We start from the raw sequence: 19,092 nt of genomic DNA on the forward strand, positions 1-19,092 counted from the left end.
TTTTCGCGAAATAAAGTTTTCCGAAACTCGAACACCCTACAATTTTTCCACAATTAATATCATTGTGAGTTCTCCCATAGGGTACCGTGCTAAAAACTCAAAATTGTAAATGAAATAATTGCAAATTTTACCCCTTAAGAGGCCTCATAAATTATTATTTACCACAAAAAAGTGGACCTTCGCCATACTTTTTCGAACGATCGAACTACTCTAATATTGTAACTTCATGTGTACCACATTTTTGTAAAAATCTTGGCATCTGAAGCTTCGAAGAATAACAGCAAATCTGAAGTTTGGTCACGAAAATGTAAAAAAAAAAAAAAATTTTTTTTTTTTTTTTTAATATCGCCATCCCAGAAATGAAAACAAACTTTGAATAGTGCAATTGGTATGTTTCGTTGCTTTTCGAGTTGCAGAACAAAGATGCAAAAGCCTGATCCTGGCTCAGGAAAATTCATTTCTTTCCGTTGCCCTGTGTTTTATTAACCGAGAATAATGTACAGCGCTAAGGGTTTCCTTGAACTCGACATTAGCGAAGTTCCCAGCGAGTGTACACTCTCTAGCTACATTGTGGGACCGATATAACGATGACAGTGCGGCTTTTGATCTATTGCGGTAGTCACGAACCCGTTAAGGAGCGATAGCCATTTATTCGTAGCGAAACAATACTCTCGTTAAGCCTTTATCACCGATGAAGATGGTACCAACCAATTAAAGGAAGTTTCGGTGGTTTCACAATTTTTATCATAAAAAACGGTGCTTGGCTTAACGTCCAAGAACAAAATGGAGATGAAGCCCCAAATATTAATGACGAAACTGTTGTGTACGCTAGTTTATATCGATAGCAATGACTGCAAGTGCTAAAACTTTATCACGCAGGGATAGTGGCTTCGCGGAGGTTCATTAAACAACAGGATACTCGCAGAAAAGTAATGGCAAGTATCCAGGTAACAAACCCATGCCCGATCGTTCAACAATCGGTTAAGGGATCACAAAGCCTGGACCGTCTATCAGAATCTGTAACAAAGACACTACATGCTGCTACGGACGAGTTGTATCAGAAGTTTCGATCTGTTCATTAGTCCTAATATACGAACCGAGTCACTCACACCCATAATCAGATATCCCTTATCGCGAGTCATGCCGGCTACCTCATCACAAACGGAGTTTGTGATGAGTATTTGGATTGTATGGAACTTTTCACGTCGAATCAGTCGCGTTTGAAATCTCTAATTTTTAATCAGTTTATTCAACTTTCCGAAAAATCTCAGTTACGCCAAGAAATTTTCATCTCAACACATTCTTCGCGGCTGTAAGGTTCAAAAATAACACCATTTTTTTTCCAAATCCAGAGTATGACCAAAATGGCGGCCACTTCAACTTCACAAGTACGGGGAAATCGAGCAATTTCGAATAAAAAATACGCGGTTCGTCTCGACTCGCTGTGTCTACAAAATTTTTCTTTTTTAAGGTAACTCCTGTACTGGATGCTACTCAAACGAGTGGTAAATATTCAAAACGCTTTTAGACCAAGTTCAACGTACCGATTAAACTCATTGTTAGTAGATATGTATTCAAGCATATTTTATTAACGTGAAAAAATATTGAAAATGATAGTTTTGCAAAACTGTCAACTGATAGATGCAAATTTCCACGATGACACATTTTCACAGCTATTTTTCAAAGAATCATCTGTATTTTTTAACCGATTTTATTGCACCAAGTCTCATTTTGTTCCTCAACTGGCCCTCTACGAATTCACCGCGTAGATTAAATTATGAATGAAAAAGTTTTTTCACCTAGCGAACAATTAGCTGCAACAGTGAAACGATCGAGTTAGAAACAAAACTACATGGTGGATTCATAGTGGACCAATTGACGAACAAAATGAGACTTGTTGCAATAAAATCGATCAAACGCAGATAATTCTTCGAAAAATACCAGTGAAAATGTGTCAGCGTGGAAATTTTCATTTATCGGTTGATGGTTTTGCAAAACTAGCCTTTTTAATATTTTTACATCTCAATAAGATATGCTGTAATACAAATCCACTAACAATACCTTTAATCGGTAAGCTAAACTTGGTCTAAAAGCGTTTTGAAAATTTAGCACTCATTTGACTAGCATGCAATGCAGGAGTTACCTTAATACTTGGCGTCAAGACGCTGCCGCGTCTCTACCTACCGAATGAGCACGATGGGCCCAGGGCAGAATTGTTCAGCTCGAATCTGAGCCCGACTCTGAAAAGTGCCGGAAAAATTAGCCATCATGGTCGATACAATTGTTGCTTTCGTTTGATAATCATAATCGTGGTTTTTCTATAGGTTCAACGGACCATATGAGCCGCCACCACGCTACGTCGCCGCCCCGTGAAACAGAGTTGAGAATAATATTACAAAAGTGCAACTTTAATGTCCAAAGTCGGCGGAACGATCGACTTTCTCTGTACGGAAGATCCAAAGGCGTGAGGGCAATAAGAGAAACACTTAATTGGATATCATCAGGGGGTTCTCTGCACACCATACTGCCGCGTCGAAGAGCCCACCGGGTCAAGAATGTAATTAGTCAGAGAGGCGGGGCCACAATCTCGCCTTTCGATCGGTATAGATGTTTTTCTTTACCTTCGAGCTTCGCAAGCTGTTATGCACGGTTCGGTGAGCTAGCCATTGCGAACTCGGCTCTTCACGAGAACTCTTATATACATCATAGGTGTAGTAAATGATAGTTGAGATATGAGAGTAATATGCACACACAAATATGGGGCTTTCCACGTCGCTATTTTCGAAAATTCATTTTTCCACTCGGTTTTGAGGGGAGCGAGTATCGGTGGGAGCAGTTTTGACTTTTAGTGGCTGCCTCAGGCTCGTTCGGAAGCGAATTTTGCTTTTTACCATAAGAACCACGCTTTTTTACTGCGGATTCGTATTTTGTGATGAAAAATGCGTTCATTTCGTCCGAACATTTTTTTTTCAAGAAAAATCTTAATTTCCGATATAAAATTGATACTTTTAAGTTCTGGAGAATGACATGAGAAGTTTACAAGCCTCTGCTGCATACCGGTATGTGCACAAACGTGAAAAAACGAGGGTTCACACTCCGAATATGTTGCTTCCAAAAGATCCGTAATCATGGGCATCGGCGGGTAGGAGGCTGCTGATCGTTTTCTTCGTTTTCGGTTTTAATCAACTCGAAAATCGGCGATCGAGCTGAGTTCCATTCCGTTAGCTAAAAAGGGGAAGAAGAAATAATGGAAAAAAAATGCAAAGTTGTATCGCGTCGTGGTCGATTTGGCGTGGAATGTAGGAGCCTGAAGAGATGTAAGAAAGATTGTGCATGCGGATCTGGCTGAGAGATCGAAGCGGGATTACCGTCCGTGAATACACGTGCGATAATTAGAATTACTAACTGATTGCCTCCTCGCATTTTTTTCTGATTTTCTCGTCTACTTTTCCTAAAGCTGGTTTCAGTCGTGATCCCATCAACGTAATTTTGTTTCTCTTCCACTTCCTGCACGCGTCGTGCGCGGTTTTCGCTCGCTGGCGCACTGGCCTCGCCTTCGTAGTCCTGATCCTTCGCTTCTATGTGCTCATATTATCTCGATTTTCTTTTCATCTTTCCTTCTACAAACTCTCGATCGAAAAATAAAAAGTTGGAAGGGAGGGGGCATTTGTCAGTTAATTTGAGATCCAAGAGTCATGTAATATTCACTCTTCTTATTTCTTAACCGCTGATGCAATGGCCTTGCGGTTTTATCCGATACTCACACCAGTGATATGAAGATATCGCAAAAAAAGGAGTTCTCCTCCTGCATCGCGTTTCTTCTGGTAATACAACCGTCCCATCTCCATCTCAAATCGACGTGGATTATCCTATTATTTTTATTTCCATTTACTTAATTTTTTTTCGCGTTTATATTATTTTTGGCAAGCATATCATCGTCTGTCCCTTAAGGTGATCTATCACTTGCTTGGTGCTTGCGTGAGTGCGAGAGAGATGGCTGCAAAATGGTTACACGTTTTACTCGGACATCCTTGACTTTTTGAGAAAAATAAAAGTTACACCTTGTTCTCTAATAAAATGAGAATAGCGTGTAACTCATATTTTCTTTCAAATATCAATCTACTCGGAATAAAACGTGCAGCAGGATTTTTAATTCACATTAGACTGAGGTGAAACGATCATCGGCGTCGACATCAATTTTTTTCCTCCTTCCAGACTAACTGACTTTCCTGTTAGATCTTCCGCTTGCTTACACTTCCATCGTACACTCATTTTCCGCTGAGTATTACTTGTCTGCCTATTTTCTAAGTTGGTGCTTCAAAAAGCGATCGAATTACCCAGCTAGTTTTATTCCATCAGCGTACTTTGTTTTTCGCTGCCTTTCCCTGCAATGCAATTATTGCAATACGTACAAGACTGAGCCGTTACACCGCGCTTAACGGTTCACTCCAAACTCCTCGAGCAGATTATTTGCTCTGCGATAAGTAAGGCTGTTTGCTCTCCCGCTCGAATCTCCGCTCTTCGTTTTTTGGAAACTGTAATCTTTGATTATAATCCTTGTTTTCGTATAAATTCCTTGTCTTTGGTTCAATCACTGTCATTATTATTGTCCTGTTTACACAATATCGTCTTCTTCCTTATTGAAAATTGCAGCAAGTAATTTGAAATATTTCACTGACAGTTTGAATTGCCTACTGTAAATATTCCAATGAAAGTATGAACATAAATAATCAACTCTTTGTTCTTTGAATTCAAATCATTTTTTCATTCCCAAGTTCACTGACTTCGTGCGAGCATTAAAATCATGGAAGGACGAGTTCCTCGATTTAACCTCAACTACTTGTTTTTTTTCTTCATATTCCAATAATTGTAATAACTGTACGAAACGATACAAATACGTCTGTACACATGGTGCAATATGTCTCGGAGGTTTATGCCTATTTTAAGTCTCATTTAACCACAAATTATTGAAGATTGCTCAAAAATAATGAAAAAATTATTCCCGCAAATATTTTCAGACGGCAAGCACATAAGACACGTTCCGTCAAAGCTCATCTCGCATTCCCTATCCGCGCCCATACAGCGGTAGCAATTCTCAGGATGAGACCAGCAGTCACATGCGATCGTGACTGGTCCTTTCGTCCTCTATGTAAAAAATGCATTCTGTATGTACCTCACAGCGGTGCATATAAGCGAGAACTCTCGGCGCAGCAGAATCATTACAGGCTACGGCGTTATATCGGCGGTCTCGTTATACTGGTTAACAGGAACGCGCTCCGGTACTCCTCTCCTAGCCGTACGACCCAAAGGATTACGTGTTACTCAATGGGTTGGCCGGTTTAATTTAAAGATTGCACTATACTCCGGCAAATACACCCATGTTATGCGCTGGCTCTGGAATGCTTGCGGTCATGCAGTATCATCTGTGCGATTGCCTGACCGATTATTTGTTCCACCATTTTCATGGCTTCAATTTCATTCGGTTTTTTTAAACAACGAATCATTTCATTTCGTCGGGGTATAAGACCCTGTTGCGAGAGCAGCGTGTTAAAGATTGAAATTGGTCCGAAGGAAAGTGGCTGGTAAGCGATACCACGTAAAATTACTTATTTTTTCATCGTGACTGATTTCCCATCGTTGTTGGTCTACCATGTGGAGGGTTTGTGAATTTTATCGTTACCACAGCACATAAAATAATGATGCATGACGAATGTCCTGAAGCTGGAATTCATTCCGAATGGTTCAATCATTCGCAATAGAAAATTATATTTGTTGACACCAACTGTCACTCCGCCACGCGGATCTCTAAATCCATGAATCTGGAAAAAAGTCTTGGCATGAGTCTAATAAACCAGATCAGAGTGCAGGCAAGATTACGGGCGGATAATCTTCGACTCCTCTTTATTCTTCTTCTTCCTCTTCCTCTGGCCATCTTCCTCAGCGCGGGGAATGTGCCACTAATCTTAGACTCCTTACAGTAGATGCAATTTCTGATATTCTACAAAGTGCTTCATGTATGAGGCATTCCACGCTAATCCAGTGGACGTTTCTCTCTGATCTCGACCAATTTATTTTATTTTCATCTACGATTGCATCCAGCTCGAATAACGTCCTGAAATTTCGCGAGATTTTTCCAAACGCCCGTGAGCGAATAAACATTTGGAAAAACGCTTAGATTCTATGCACAAGTTTTTAACCTATCATCTGCAGTAGAGTGTATTTTTTCTGTCTTGCGAATTGTTAACGATGGAAAAATTCCAAAAAATTCAAGAGCTCATTTTTTGAGCAGACCTTTGAGTATTTTCGAGCCCAAAATGAATTATTTTGACAATTTTCAAATGTTAAATTAGCCTGATGTGCGAGTGGTTTTCGAATATTTCTGATTTTTTCCAATGCTCAAATCCGTGAATTTCAGCAAAAAACATGCCCCCAATAGTGATTGAAATTTTTTTTTGGCTTTCATTATTTTATCTAATGTTGAACGATGCAGATTAACGAATGATATCGCGATTTAAAATTATTTACTAACACTTACTTGGTTTGATTTCGTATGTTCAGTGTGGAAGAAACTTCCAAGAATTTCTGCTCTCTCCCTAGATGAAAATTCCCGTGGTAAATCTGGTACAAGCGATAATTAGGCGCCGATTGACAGTTCATCGGAATAAGCGGACTGACTATAATTGAACCTTCGATAATTTATCCCGGATGTTTTGTGGCGGACAGTAACATGGATATCTTGAAATGACCTGGAATCGTCTATGCAGCTACTGCAGGGAGTCCATTGCAGGCCCGTTATACCGGGGTCCCCCTGGTCGTGCCTTCATTTCTCTCAGGCTTTTAGTTTATTAAAGTTTGATAAATGCCCGTTGCGAGCTACCCGGAGATACATGAATCAGGCCCCTCTATTTCGCTCGACTTTGTTCCTTTCCTTCACAACATGTCAGTCCATGTAGCACGTTATGCTTGTAAATGTAAAATGGGGCGACTGAAAAAATCTGCTGTCGAAAAACTTTCAAGTTTTATCGAATATTGGTCGTGGGCATTGATCTGAGCGAAATTAACTTATTATTTTTGTTTTAGATGGCAAAATAGCAAACTGGGACATGAATGCTTTATTAACGATGCTTTGGAAGCAAAAATAAAGGATTTTTTTTTCCAGAATCGTACTTCCTACTTGCACTGTAAAAGTGCTTTTGTTTTGTACACTTTTTTGACTCATTGTCACAGGATTGTAGTTTGATTATTGGAAACTGCGTACCCGGAATTTGCTGCAAAATTCCCTTAAACATTGAAAAATTTATTTCTTTTAGTTTTTTTTTTTTTTTTTTTTTAAATTTAAAGTCTGAAAATAGTGTACTACCTCAGAATATGAAAGATTTGCCTTGCTCAATAGGAATTACGGTCAATCAAAGTGAACAACCCGGAGGTGGGACAGGGCAGAGAAAGGTTCGAGCGAGTACTCGATTTCTCGTTCCAATTCCACTGTCCGATACATTGTAATGAACTCGCTTGCTCTTATACTGTGACGCTATCAGCTGTTTGTCCGTCGCCATATTGAGTACGCGACCAGCGGTGAAAAATCACACTTCGTGTCCAATAACGAGGCACTTACAATTTACTTGTGCGCGCTCATAGCGCGAGCCCACGGAGTGCTCGTATTTTATTACTTTTCGCTCGAATTTCTTAAGAAAACCACGACGCTGAAGTTTCCAACGTTGGAGTTCAACGAAATGAACGAAAAAAACGTATTTAACTCACCAATTTTTTATTTCACGAATCGTTGGTGCAGCTTGAAAAACTACGAATCGCAAATTTGGCAGGGAACAAAATAGGAAAATTACTGGAATTATTTGAGAGTTTTTTTCGATCATTTCGTTGGACTCCAACGTTGGAAACTTCAGCGTCATAGAAAACCGGCTTTTAAATGTCGTGACATCGTTGTCTGTTTGTTTGTTGCAGCAGAAGGTGAAATTTTGGTTCGCCACAGGTGGCGCTGGATTCTGCATCAGCCGAGCCCTAGCTCTGAAAATGGTACCCGTCGCTGGGTGAGTAAATCAATTGTTTTTCATCGTCAAACCTCAGTTCAGAAGATTTAGAACAAATTTTTATTATATGCTGCACTTCAACCTTTGAGGAGGGTGGATCGCGACGATACAATTTTGCCATGCTAAACCATGTTAAAAATGTGAAGAATTTCAAAATGATAAGAATTTAATAAAATTTAATAAAAGTATTCTTTAAAAATATATAAGACAGTGCATGAGAATTTCGATTTAGCGCTCAATTATTCGATAACCATGTGGTAAAAAAATTTGAAAAAAATTGTATATTTGTATACTCGATGCCAAAGAATGTCGTCACCAAATTTTATCAAATTCCGATTATTTGGATTTCGTGATCCACCCTCCTTAATAAAGGGCTGTGTAAAATTTCAGAGTCGGTTATCGACCTGAGTTCAGAGAAATCAAAATTATTATTGAAATTGGGCGGTTTTCGTGAAAAATTATCAAAACGGCATACAAAAACTTGACTTCCGGTTGCCACAAAAGGGTATATTTGCATTAAAATCCATGAAATTCTAGAAAAAAAAAACTGCAATTCATATACTTAACACTTGCAGTAATCTAATACTCCCAAAAAAAGTGGCACTTATCGTTCTATTTTTTATGAAATATTAAGTTTAATTTGAACTTCCGGCATTGGATTTCTTACGACCCGCTACGATGAAGAGACGTGACAGCAAGGCAGCGGCTGAGTGTAGTTCTAACCTCAGTTTGGCAGATCGGCGGAAAAGAGGTTGAACAGTCACGAGTGATCGAGTAGAAAAAGGCAGAGAAAACCGGTGTTGCCAAAACTTTGGGATACTGCGCAAATCGTTGGACCGTTTTTTCATTTTTATAATTCAACGCGAACATTCATCTGAAGGATTGCACATGGAAAATTTTAGTTATTAGAAATACTTTTCTTCATACCTATTTTTTCCATTTTCGTATTTTTTTCCATATGAAGCGATAGAGCTACCTTAATAGTCGTCTAAAACGACTTTATTTCCGTCAGCTCCAAGACAGGCTCGACTGTATCGATATGAAAACCAAAATGGTTGAAAAATTATAAAATTTTTACCTTTCATAAACCTATGCACCGAAATTATTCGTCGATACTTACCAACCAGGTGGTTTTCTTACGTACGGCACATCAGAATGTACTCGGAATAATTATAATTAACGTCATTACGTTTCCGATGATGAGTCTAACCGATTTTGGTCGGCATCCATACGGAATGAGAACGCAAGTACCATGTGGAGTTGAACGCTCTAGTGCTAAGGTAATGAAGGCTGTAGAGTACAATGTTCGACGGTGGAATGTAAGCTCGTTGAATAATATGCATATATTAAAAAACGAAATCCGGTTTCTCTGTTTTTCAGTAGAGGTAAGCCGGACGTATGGGAAAATGAAGAACAACCTCGCAATAGTCCTCTTCTCCGGAGTTTTTTAAAGTTTGTTTTAAACAACGAACTCGTGGTGTTCTTTTGTTGCTGATAAGACAAAGACAATTGCCAGCAGTTGTGGAATGACGAAAATGAAAGGAGAATGAAAAAAAATTGGATGTCGTAATTTTTGTCGACTATACTTCACGCCTAATTGGATGCTCTCTCCGCATCGATTATGCGCGCGCATGTATATATATATATATATAACAGGCTTGCAACTCGTAAAACCAATTTGGGCATTTCTCTGGGTTCATCGCAGAGACAGCGGGACAAGGGAGTCCATCAATTCCGGAATTCGTTCGGGTGATCTATGGAATTCTTTCGCATCGTTTGTACGTGGCACAACGACCGAATCGAAAGGCGGAGAAATGGACTAATAGGAGAAGAGGAGGAAGGTAGTCGAAAGAACGAGCCTCGACGCTCGCGCTGGTCCTCGGCATCTACAATGATTTTACAGCCCGTTATGATTCTTCATCCAGACGATTTATGATATTGCTAAAGAAGCAGTATATTGATTGTAAACAAATCTGTAAAAAGGCTTTTTACAGAGCTTTGTAGGGGAAAACTTTTCGAGCATTTATTGTAGCCAATATCTGTATTGTAATTGAACTTTATGGCTGGAAATCAAACGAAAATTCATCTCGTAAAATTTTCGTTTGATTTCCAGCCATAAAGTTCAATTACAATCCAGATATTGGCTACAATAAATGCTCGAAAAGTTGATTTATTAATCAAGTTTCGTGACAGTTTCCCAGCTCTGAACTGTCATAATTTGTAATATATAAGTATAAAGTATAATTTGTAATTTATGTATGTATTTGTAATTTATGTATATAAGTATGAAGTATAATTTGTAATTTATAATATAAAGTGGGACTCAACGACAGGAAGATCCAAGCCAATTTTCAAATTTTTCATTCACCTCGTTGGAGAGCTACCATTTTTCTCAAAGCTCAGATTTCACAGTGTTCAGAAACGTTCTGACGTCTGTATCCGTGCACTAATCGGCACGATGTAAAACTGACGATAAGCTGGAACTTGAAAACGGCGCTGATTTAATTCACTTTTGACTTTTTTGTCTGGGATATGAAAAAAATGGTGGATCAAACAGCCGCAGCCAATACTTTTGCACGAGACTGTATAAGTTGAAGAAATGAGGAAGGATAAACGAAAATGAGTGAGAGAAAAAAAACGACTTTTTGGCGGCATTGTTTATACGCGCGATCACAAGGACACTGCGATCCACTTAACCCCGACATTTCGATTCCGTCGCGAGGTATTTTAACGAGACCGATATTTGTGGTGTTCCTTGGTGCGGGTTTTCTCATTCGGAGCTCCGAATAGCGGCTCCCACCCCGACTCTTTTTCTCCTCGTCAGTGCGTTGTCCGCGTGTTAGAAAAGCCGAAAGACGAATTCGCTGATGGGTGAGAAACGGTCATGGGGCTCGTAAAAATACGAAACCAAAAGCCAGCAAAGAGGAAGACGATGTCACTCGTGTTGTGTCGATTGTGATTTCACAAAGGGAAAAAGGGCCTCTCTCTTTTCGTGAGCAAGATCGGAGGCTGAGGAATCAGCGAGGAAAAAAAGGAGGGAAGTCGCGAAGGGGCGTTGGGAGACGGACTTTGGATGTGCGTCGATGTCAAGTTGCTTGTTGTTGATGACGGTTCATTGTAAACTACGGCAGGAGACAAAATCTGCAATGGAATTACTGCCATCCTGATGCCAAACGGCTGACGGCCCGTTGGTGTACGAGAGGATTGGCCAAGAAAAGGACACGCGATTTCGGGACTAATCCATCCAATTAAAAATGTGATAGGAAAGTCACTGAAGGGGAGCGAGCTAGAGAGAGACGAAGAGAGAGAAAGAGAAGAAAAAAGAGAGCTTCGCGCTGAGTTCGATCAGAGGATTTCGGCTGGGACACAGGCTCGGCAGAAAGTCTGGCTCGCTTTCAACGAAGCCACACGGCATATGGATGAGGAACTTATCTTCTTTGTCTATATGTGTCTATGTGTGCGTCTACGTGTGCGAGAGAGGAGCGCGGGAGAACGAGAATCCGATTGCGGTATTCGCTAATGAGTGCGTCCAACGCCGCGTGGAAACCGCGATGCGAGAACGAATGAGGGAAGGACCGAAACGAGGACACAACGGAGTCCAATCGTAACTGAAAATGTTAATTAAGCGCACTAGACTATTTATTTCTTATCCCTCGGACCTCTAATTGGCAGGATGAAAATTTCTTGACGTTATTCAACCCGAAGAAACCCTCCGCAAGAGAGAAACAAGAGTACAGCCTCAGCCTCCTAGCCCCCTTACCTCTCCGAATTCGGACGCAACCCTTTTCCGGTCTGTCAGCATTCCAACTTCTGAAACTGCCTTTATTCTGAGGGTGGGAAAGAATTCACCGGACCATGATTTTTTATGGAGATTCATTGTTCCTACCTTGGCACAAATATATTTTATCGTCTAATTTCAATTGATTTCCAACGTTTCTGATTAGTATTTCAAAAATACTTTGAATGTTTTCGAAATTTCGTGATATCAGATTCGTTGATGAATTAAGTTTTGATCATCCCAAAACAGTTCAACTCAGCGACAGCGAAGATCGCGATTCCGGATAGCCTTCAAAATTTTTCGAAAAGTCTGTATTTTTACGAGTCCATTCCTTCGCTTCAACCCCGCTTTTTTATTACTTAATTGCTTCTGTTTGTGCTGTTACGAGACCTTACAGATTATTGCCCACAGCTCTATTTTCTGGTGCATTATTAATTGCTTTTACACGAGGACCAATGTTAATTGTGGAAAATCTGATCCACACAGGCGGTTATGATTTCACCGAGTTCATCGAAACACCCAGAGAAACTGCCTCGATCCCGTTCAGTAATTGATATGCGAGCTGGTGCACGGCTCAACGGGCACCCATCCGAGCATTGGGCTCGACTAGAGGGCTACTTGATTTGGGAGAGCGCCGGAGTTATACGACCACATTTACCCAAAACTGTCAGTACACTCGTTGTACTATGAAATTCTAATAATATTGAAATATTAGTTGAATTGCTATTCTGCAAACGAAAACAATGAACACACGAGATTCCTCCATTTTTTATGTTCTCTCACTTCTATTGAAGTTAGAACAAATAAAGTTTAAACCAAAAATTTCACATCAAAACCGCAACCATTCTTCTTTCTACGTAATCCTGAAAATTGAGTTGGCCCAATATGGTGAGAAAGATTTCCGTTTATTAAGGTTGTTGTCGAGTCTAGCCGTCGGGGGTGAAGCGTGAGGGGGGCGCCCTGTGCTTATACACGGAACCAATGAATTATTACCAACTGTTTGTCGTTAAATAATCTTCGTATTTGATGTCATTTTTCGAGGAAAAAATCCACATCAGTTTAAAAGAATATGCATTTTTCACAAAGTAATGGTTACGGGAATTACTTATATTAGTTTATGGTATTATTTTCGATCATTTGTTCGAGATCAATTATTGCAAGACGAACTGACAACAACGTAAATAATAACCCATGATAATATGCCTGAAATAATTGATAATGAAATGAAATAATTTCTAAAAAATCATTTTCTAAAAAATGGTTTTGAATATTCGCTATCCAAGATTACGCGATGATATTTTTGGTAGGCAAAAATGAATACGTACTGGATAGATTTGCAAAATTTCGACGCTAGTTACTGTGTAGTTTAGCAGCAAATTAATTATTGAATATCGACTTTTCTCTGACACTTATCACATAAAAACCGTACACACATGAAAAGTTATTGAATTTTTTCGTTAGTTATATCCAAGATTTCGCAAAAAAAAATCGATCGTTGTATTTCGTGGATATTCAAGAATACATGAGTATTTTAGTGTTTGAATACCGTCGAAAATCGGCTGAAATGTGAAAAAACATCTCTTGAAAAATCATTCGGATTATACGACAAATGGATCAGTAACGTTTGACAGCGCTGCATTCAATATATACATTCGCGGTTTGACCTTTCGGTCATATTTCGTTGTTTGTTAGCTTCGCCACGTTTGTTTGTAAATTTTTACAAAACGACGATTTTTATCCCGGTAAACTTTTTGATCGTTCATTTTTTCATTTTCCTCCACTGCAATACCACTTTGAACAGTAAACTCACTTCATAACCTATAAAATTTGTAAAGAAACCTGACAGCGTGACATCAACAGCAGCGGCAGCTGCTGCACCACGCTAGTCAAAATAAACTCTTCAAACGTCCTTTCAATAATAAAATTGTATTAAAATGTTGGTTCTTTACGAATTATATTTCTAAAATAATAAAATTAATGTGTCCAAGCACGTTTCGTCTTTTGAAATTTTCGATAAATATAGTTGCTGCAAAAATCACGTAGCCGTTTCTCGAAAAATATATTTTTTATAATATACTAAAAAATGTTTGGAACATTCCCATAAACATAATGTGATTAGCACACAAAATAGTCCAACTTTGCGATTTTTTTTCTAAACAGCTCTACTGTGGATCGTTTCTAAATTTGACAGGTTGATTAGTAAACGGATCATGAACGGTCACAAAAAATTTCATCTCAGTGCCAGCACCGTTTCGTCCTGACCCCGCAACAACCTTAACCAAAACTCTTGAAACCTCGATATATTCATTTCTTCTTCGATCTTCAATGTTGGATTGCTGGGAACGATTGAATATTTGTTGTTGCTCAAAATAGCAGACAAATATTTTGCCCCACTATAAAAGAATGAACAAGTTTTTTCGATTCTATCTCTATATGAACAGGCGTATTTTTGGAGCGATATTGTTTGAGGAAAAGATGATGATAAGGCAGAGGGAGCCAGGCGAAATACACAGTCGTTTCATCTTGTTTCCCTCTTTCATATTATCATATACCGATCTCGATTCAAAACAGTCGAGGCATTAGAGACGCTTCTGTTGGGTCGTTCCTTGGCTGTCGAGACACAGCTATAGAATATATTACGCGCGTGAAACACCTGCCGTTGAATGGTTAAGCTGATTGGTGCGAGAGTGAGGAAAAATAAAAGGGGAGAGAATCGCGAGCGTCTCATCTGTGTACGGCAATGCCGCAAAACAGCTTTCGGTATAGTGAATCGGTAACCGCTTTAGCGTCGTTAAAACGACCGCGTCCGCATTTATATCTCGCGTTAACCGAACGTGCCAGGCACACTGGTGCAAGCAATACGAATAAGCTCGTCCGTACTTTCAGAGTGAATGCAAATATTCACGCATTCATAACTCTATACAGGATGCTACAAAAACCAAACGTATTTCGTTATTAAAAATAGAAAAAATTTCCTATCGAATATTCTATCCTGAAGCTCAGCTTTTCTAAAATTATTGAATTGGTGATCGTTGAGTTTGATCACCTGGTAAATGTTGCTCATGAATTCCCTGTAAATTATATCCATTTTTGTATTTATTGGACCTTATTTCATGGTATTTTGACATTTTTTATTTTCTGTGCCAACGTGTATTTAGTCGTCGAACAATTCAAGTAAAAAATTAACTCACAAAAGACGATTTTATCAAACGATTTTTTAGGCTCACTTTTGGAGACACCCTTCGTACATTGTATTTATATATATGCGTGCATAATTTTGTCCGTCCATGATATGTATTTCCCCTTCGTTTATTATCCACAGAGGCAACGTCTGCTATTCATCTCATCTACGTATATAGCCACATCCATTCAGTACCTCCCGTTTCGTGTATCAATTAATTTTGTTTGCGAATACTTCGTATATCGGCGCAGTTCCAACAGATGTAGAAAGCCCTATCGGTACCGTCTGCGCTGTGTTCGGTGCGTTCAATCTCTCGGGCGTGAAAGTAGTCGCGGCATCTTCGATGGACCATGAGCATGCTAACGTATATTTCCTTATCGCATCGTCGATCCCACTCTACATTCCATACTTAATTAGGGAACACAAGGTTTTTTGTTATTCTTATAGCTATATCTGCGTATGTAATGAATTGAGAATTCCACACATCGAAATGCTTCTAAAACTCCTTCTTCGATTCATTTTTTTTATTTTCTCCATTTCTGTAGGAAAGATCCTATAAAGATTCCACAATGAATGAGCAAAGTCCACGCACAAATCTGTATTTTGGTGCCAAGTTATTTCTTATAACTAACAAACGTTTTTCCACATTTTTTTTTATAGGGGCGGCAAGTTCATTACCGTAGGCGATCGTATAAGACTCCCTGATGACGTTACTATGGGATATATTATCGAGTATTTACTCAAGAAACAACTTACGGTGGTGGAACAATTTCATTCTCATCTCGAGCCAATGAAGTTTCTTAACAGAGACACTCTCCACGAGCAGGTGAGTTTTTGAAAAGTATCTTGCTTCCGAAAACTTTGACAAAACTTCAAGATTTTTGTGTGCTATGATTTGCTTTTATTTCGTTCCATTTGAAGTATTTAATATTCGGTACAGTGAAGAATCTGAAAAAATTCATAAACGGTTACTAGTGCAAAATAATACATTCATTCTCGAAAAGAAATCTCGAATATTTAGTGACGTTCGAATATTCTTGAAGAAACTCGGGATATTTTTCCTTCGTTGCTGAAAGCAATACCTCTTTTATTCACTTTTGCTTCCAGGTATCATTCAGCTACTCGAAGGGCCCGAGAGACGACTTAAACGTGGTGAAAATCGACGGTTTCGATCCCAAGGACGATCCGAAGAGGTAATTTCACCAAATCATTATCTACGTTTTTTTCTTGTGATTTCTGTCCACAGCAATTTCGGTGGTCGTCATCGAGACAACGCTGCGACGTCAAGGGTTCCGATGAGACAAACCAGTTTCGAAGTTGACTCCTGAAAAATCGGGGGAATATTTTTTTTCATGTTAATCACGGATTAAACTTAAAAAATGGGAAAATAAGATTCTCAATGACACTAGAAATCAGTCTAATTTCGTTACTTGTTATTTATCTTATGAAATATTATCAATTCTTAATTAACCAAGAAGAATTCTTAACTAACGTTGAATTAAGAAAAACCATAAATATTGTGAAAAGAGTTTGCATCCATTGAGAAGGAATTCAGTTGCATCAGAACGACGAAATTTTGACATTATTATTTGGTATGTTTCCTAATAAATTCGCATTTTCTCTTGTTCCAGGTTCAAGTCCATCCACTGTCGGCTGTTTCCACACGTGGCAAACTGTCCGCACAGATGATAGTCACAATCAGTCCTATTCTATATCGACGTTAGATTGAAAAATAATAAGCCGGAATTGCGGTGTAAGAATTTTAGAAAAAACCAACTTTCTGAGAAATTTCTAAGAAATTAGAATCGGATGAATGGCAATCGAAGGCAACCCGCAATTAGAAGTAAGCGCTTTTTGTACAATTCCGTTTTGTTTTATCACGGTTACGGACAGCATGAGATGTTTCGTTTCTTTTCGTTCAATCCTGTCCTATCAGGACACGCGCATTACTTATTTTTCATGTTATCAAAGCACTAAAAACCAAATCTAACTTTTTTTCCCGAATTTTTGACCAACGTTAGTGTTTCGATTCAAATGGAAATCCACGACGCCGAAGTTTGCAACATTAGAGTTTGCTCATTTTTTATTTCACGAATCACTGGTGTGGTTTGAAAAACTACAAATTTCAAATTCGGCAGGGAACGAAATTAGAGATTTACTGGAATTATTGAAGAATTTTTTTAAATCATTTTGTTGGACTCCAACGTTGCAAACTTCAGTGTCATTCTAATCCATGTTCTAGGGCTTGCCTTTCGAAAAGACTTCAATGCTAGATTCTTCCAATAGGATGAATGTCTGTAGATAGCTGTAAATAAGACAAAGTGATCTTTTTAAATTGCCTCATTGCAACAATCGTGATACATGTAAATAATAGATCGACAATAATGAGAAGTGATTTATAAGATTATTTAATAGTCATATATATATATTTATATGCAATGTTGAGCTTAAGATTTCATATTTTCACGTTGCATAAAGAAATGTATTCATATGGAAATGACGAAACGTATGTGATGAGGGTTTCGATGCCAACCAAGCGAACTTCTTCCTTGACCTCTTCTATTTGTTCTTTATTTTCATCTGATTGCATTGAGTCTTCAAGAAACTTTAAAAATTCGTTTATATATTCATAGAAAGCCATAATTGAGAACGAAAACTCGAAAAAACAACGGAAAAGATTCCAAGAGTCGAAAAAGCGAATTCTCTTGACAATTCGTGGATTATTAATCAGCTCCAAGAGAGCGGTTTTGAATATTTTGCGATTTTCGCAACCTTATTACACTGTAAAATGAAGAAAAAATATTTCAAAGTTGCATTTTTTCACGATTTCATTTTTGATGACTGGTGCTGACAAAGACCTTGAAAAAAGCACCGGGCATCTTTCAAACCGGATGCAATTATTTCGAAAAATGGATTTAATCGGCAGGCATTAGTCAAAAAGTCTACCGTATTTCGTAAAATGCCCGATGTATACATCGAATATATGCACGAATGTATTTACACTTTTGAGGTTTGTACCGTTGGAATGTACCGAAAAATCGTTTTTTTTTTTAAGAGTTTATATTTTACTCGGTATTCTTTCCTCTTACTCGTTGTTTCCCGATAACTAGATTACTTTTTCGCAACGTAACTGGATCGTTTGAATTCCCATGGTCCTTAAAATCTTATAAAAACATTTCACAAGGACCGAGGACATTAAAAAAATTTTCGAATCTTTGATTCGATTGCATAGTTGGTGACTCTGAGAAACTATGTTTTCCACGTAAATCATCCGTGATGAGGATGAAAAAAAATCAAGCATCAAAAGTTGTCAACCGATTAAATCGTTTTATTTTTGTAATAAAAAAATATGAACAAAAAATTACAAAGGATTGATAGTCAAGTTTAACTATGACATTATATCAAAAAACAAAGAGATGAAATTTTGTTGAATTCTGAATCGACAGAGTTCAACCCTGTATGTATCATCGTTTGTATCTAATTTTCACAGATGAAGCTTTCCATCTTTTTCGTATAGTATTTTTCTTAATAAAAAATTTTCTAAGCTAGTCTTCCGAAGTGGAACTACAGACGGCAACACAATGTGATAGGTAACGCACGCAAATACGTGATTGCGTTGCAACAAAACACTGCAATTTAATTTTCTTCTTCACAATTTGCGCCCATCGGTTAATTTGTATCAAACGAATGAGCAACAATTTTTTTTTCTGTACTATGCAACGAACTCGGATGATTGTAATGAGCGAAGAGCGTGCAATAGAAAAATTGTGGTGTGTTATGGAAACAGAATTGGAAATGATTTTTGTTCAACTAACGACGATTTTTCGAACGTCGTCTTAGATCTTTGTACATAGACATGTGTATACATATAACGATACAAATTTTTTTCGTATGTGACGGGTCGCATAGTGTCAAAGATAAATTATTGTTCCATATATGTTTTTAAACCCTTTCGTACTATCGCTGTGCAATTTCGTAAATAAAAAAAAAAAAAAAAAAAACGAAAGTGATTGCACTGTTTTATATGTAATATACATCGAATAAGAAAAAATACATATTTATACAATTTTTATTGAGTTCCATGCTAA

At 38.3% G+C, this 19,092-nt stretch overlaps 1 protein-coding gene across 2 annotated transcripts in view; it reads left to right on the forward strand.

Annotated features, from left to right (window-relative positions):
- Positions 1 to 19,074, forward strand: part of fng (Fringe glycosyltransferase) — a 56,247-nt gene extending 37,173 nt beyond the window's left edge. The window contains exons 6-9 of one of the 2 annotated variants that reach the window (XM_043413479.1): positions 7,960 to 8,045; positions 15,665 to 15,830; positions 16,112 to 16,197; positions 16,636 to 19,074. In XM_043413479.1, coding sequence (XP_043269414.1) covers positions 7,960 to 8,045; positions 15,665 to 15,830; positions 16,112 to 16,197; positions 16,636 to 16,693 — 396 coding nt within the window. In that variant the 3' untranslated portion in view covers positions 16,694 to 19,074. The remainder of the gene's footprint in view (positions 1 to 7,959; positions 8,046 to 15,664; positions 15,831 to 16,111; positions 16,198 to 16,635) is intronic. The other variant, XM_043413480.1, reaches the window with a different exon arrangement.
- Positions 19,075 to 19,092: the final 18 nt, after the last annotated feature.

The sequence above is a fragment of the Venturia canescens genome, chromosome 2 (genome assembly GCF_019457755.1).
Source record: "Venturia canescens isolate UGA chromosome 2, ASM1945775v1, whole genome shotgun sequence".
Taxonomy (NCBI): domain Eukaryota; kingdom Metazoa; phylum Arthropoda; class Insecta; order Hymenoptera; family Ichneumonidae; genus Venturia; species Venturia canescens.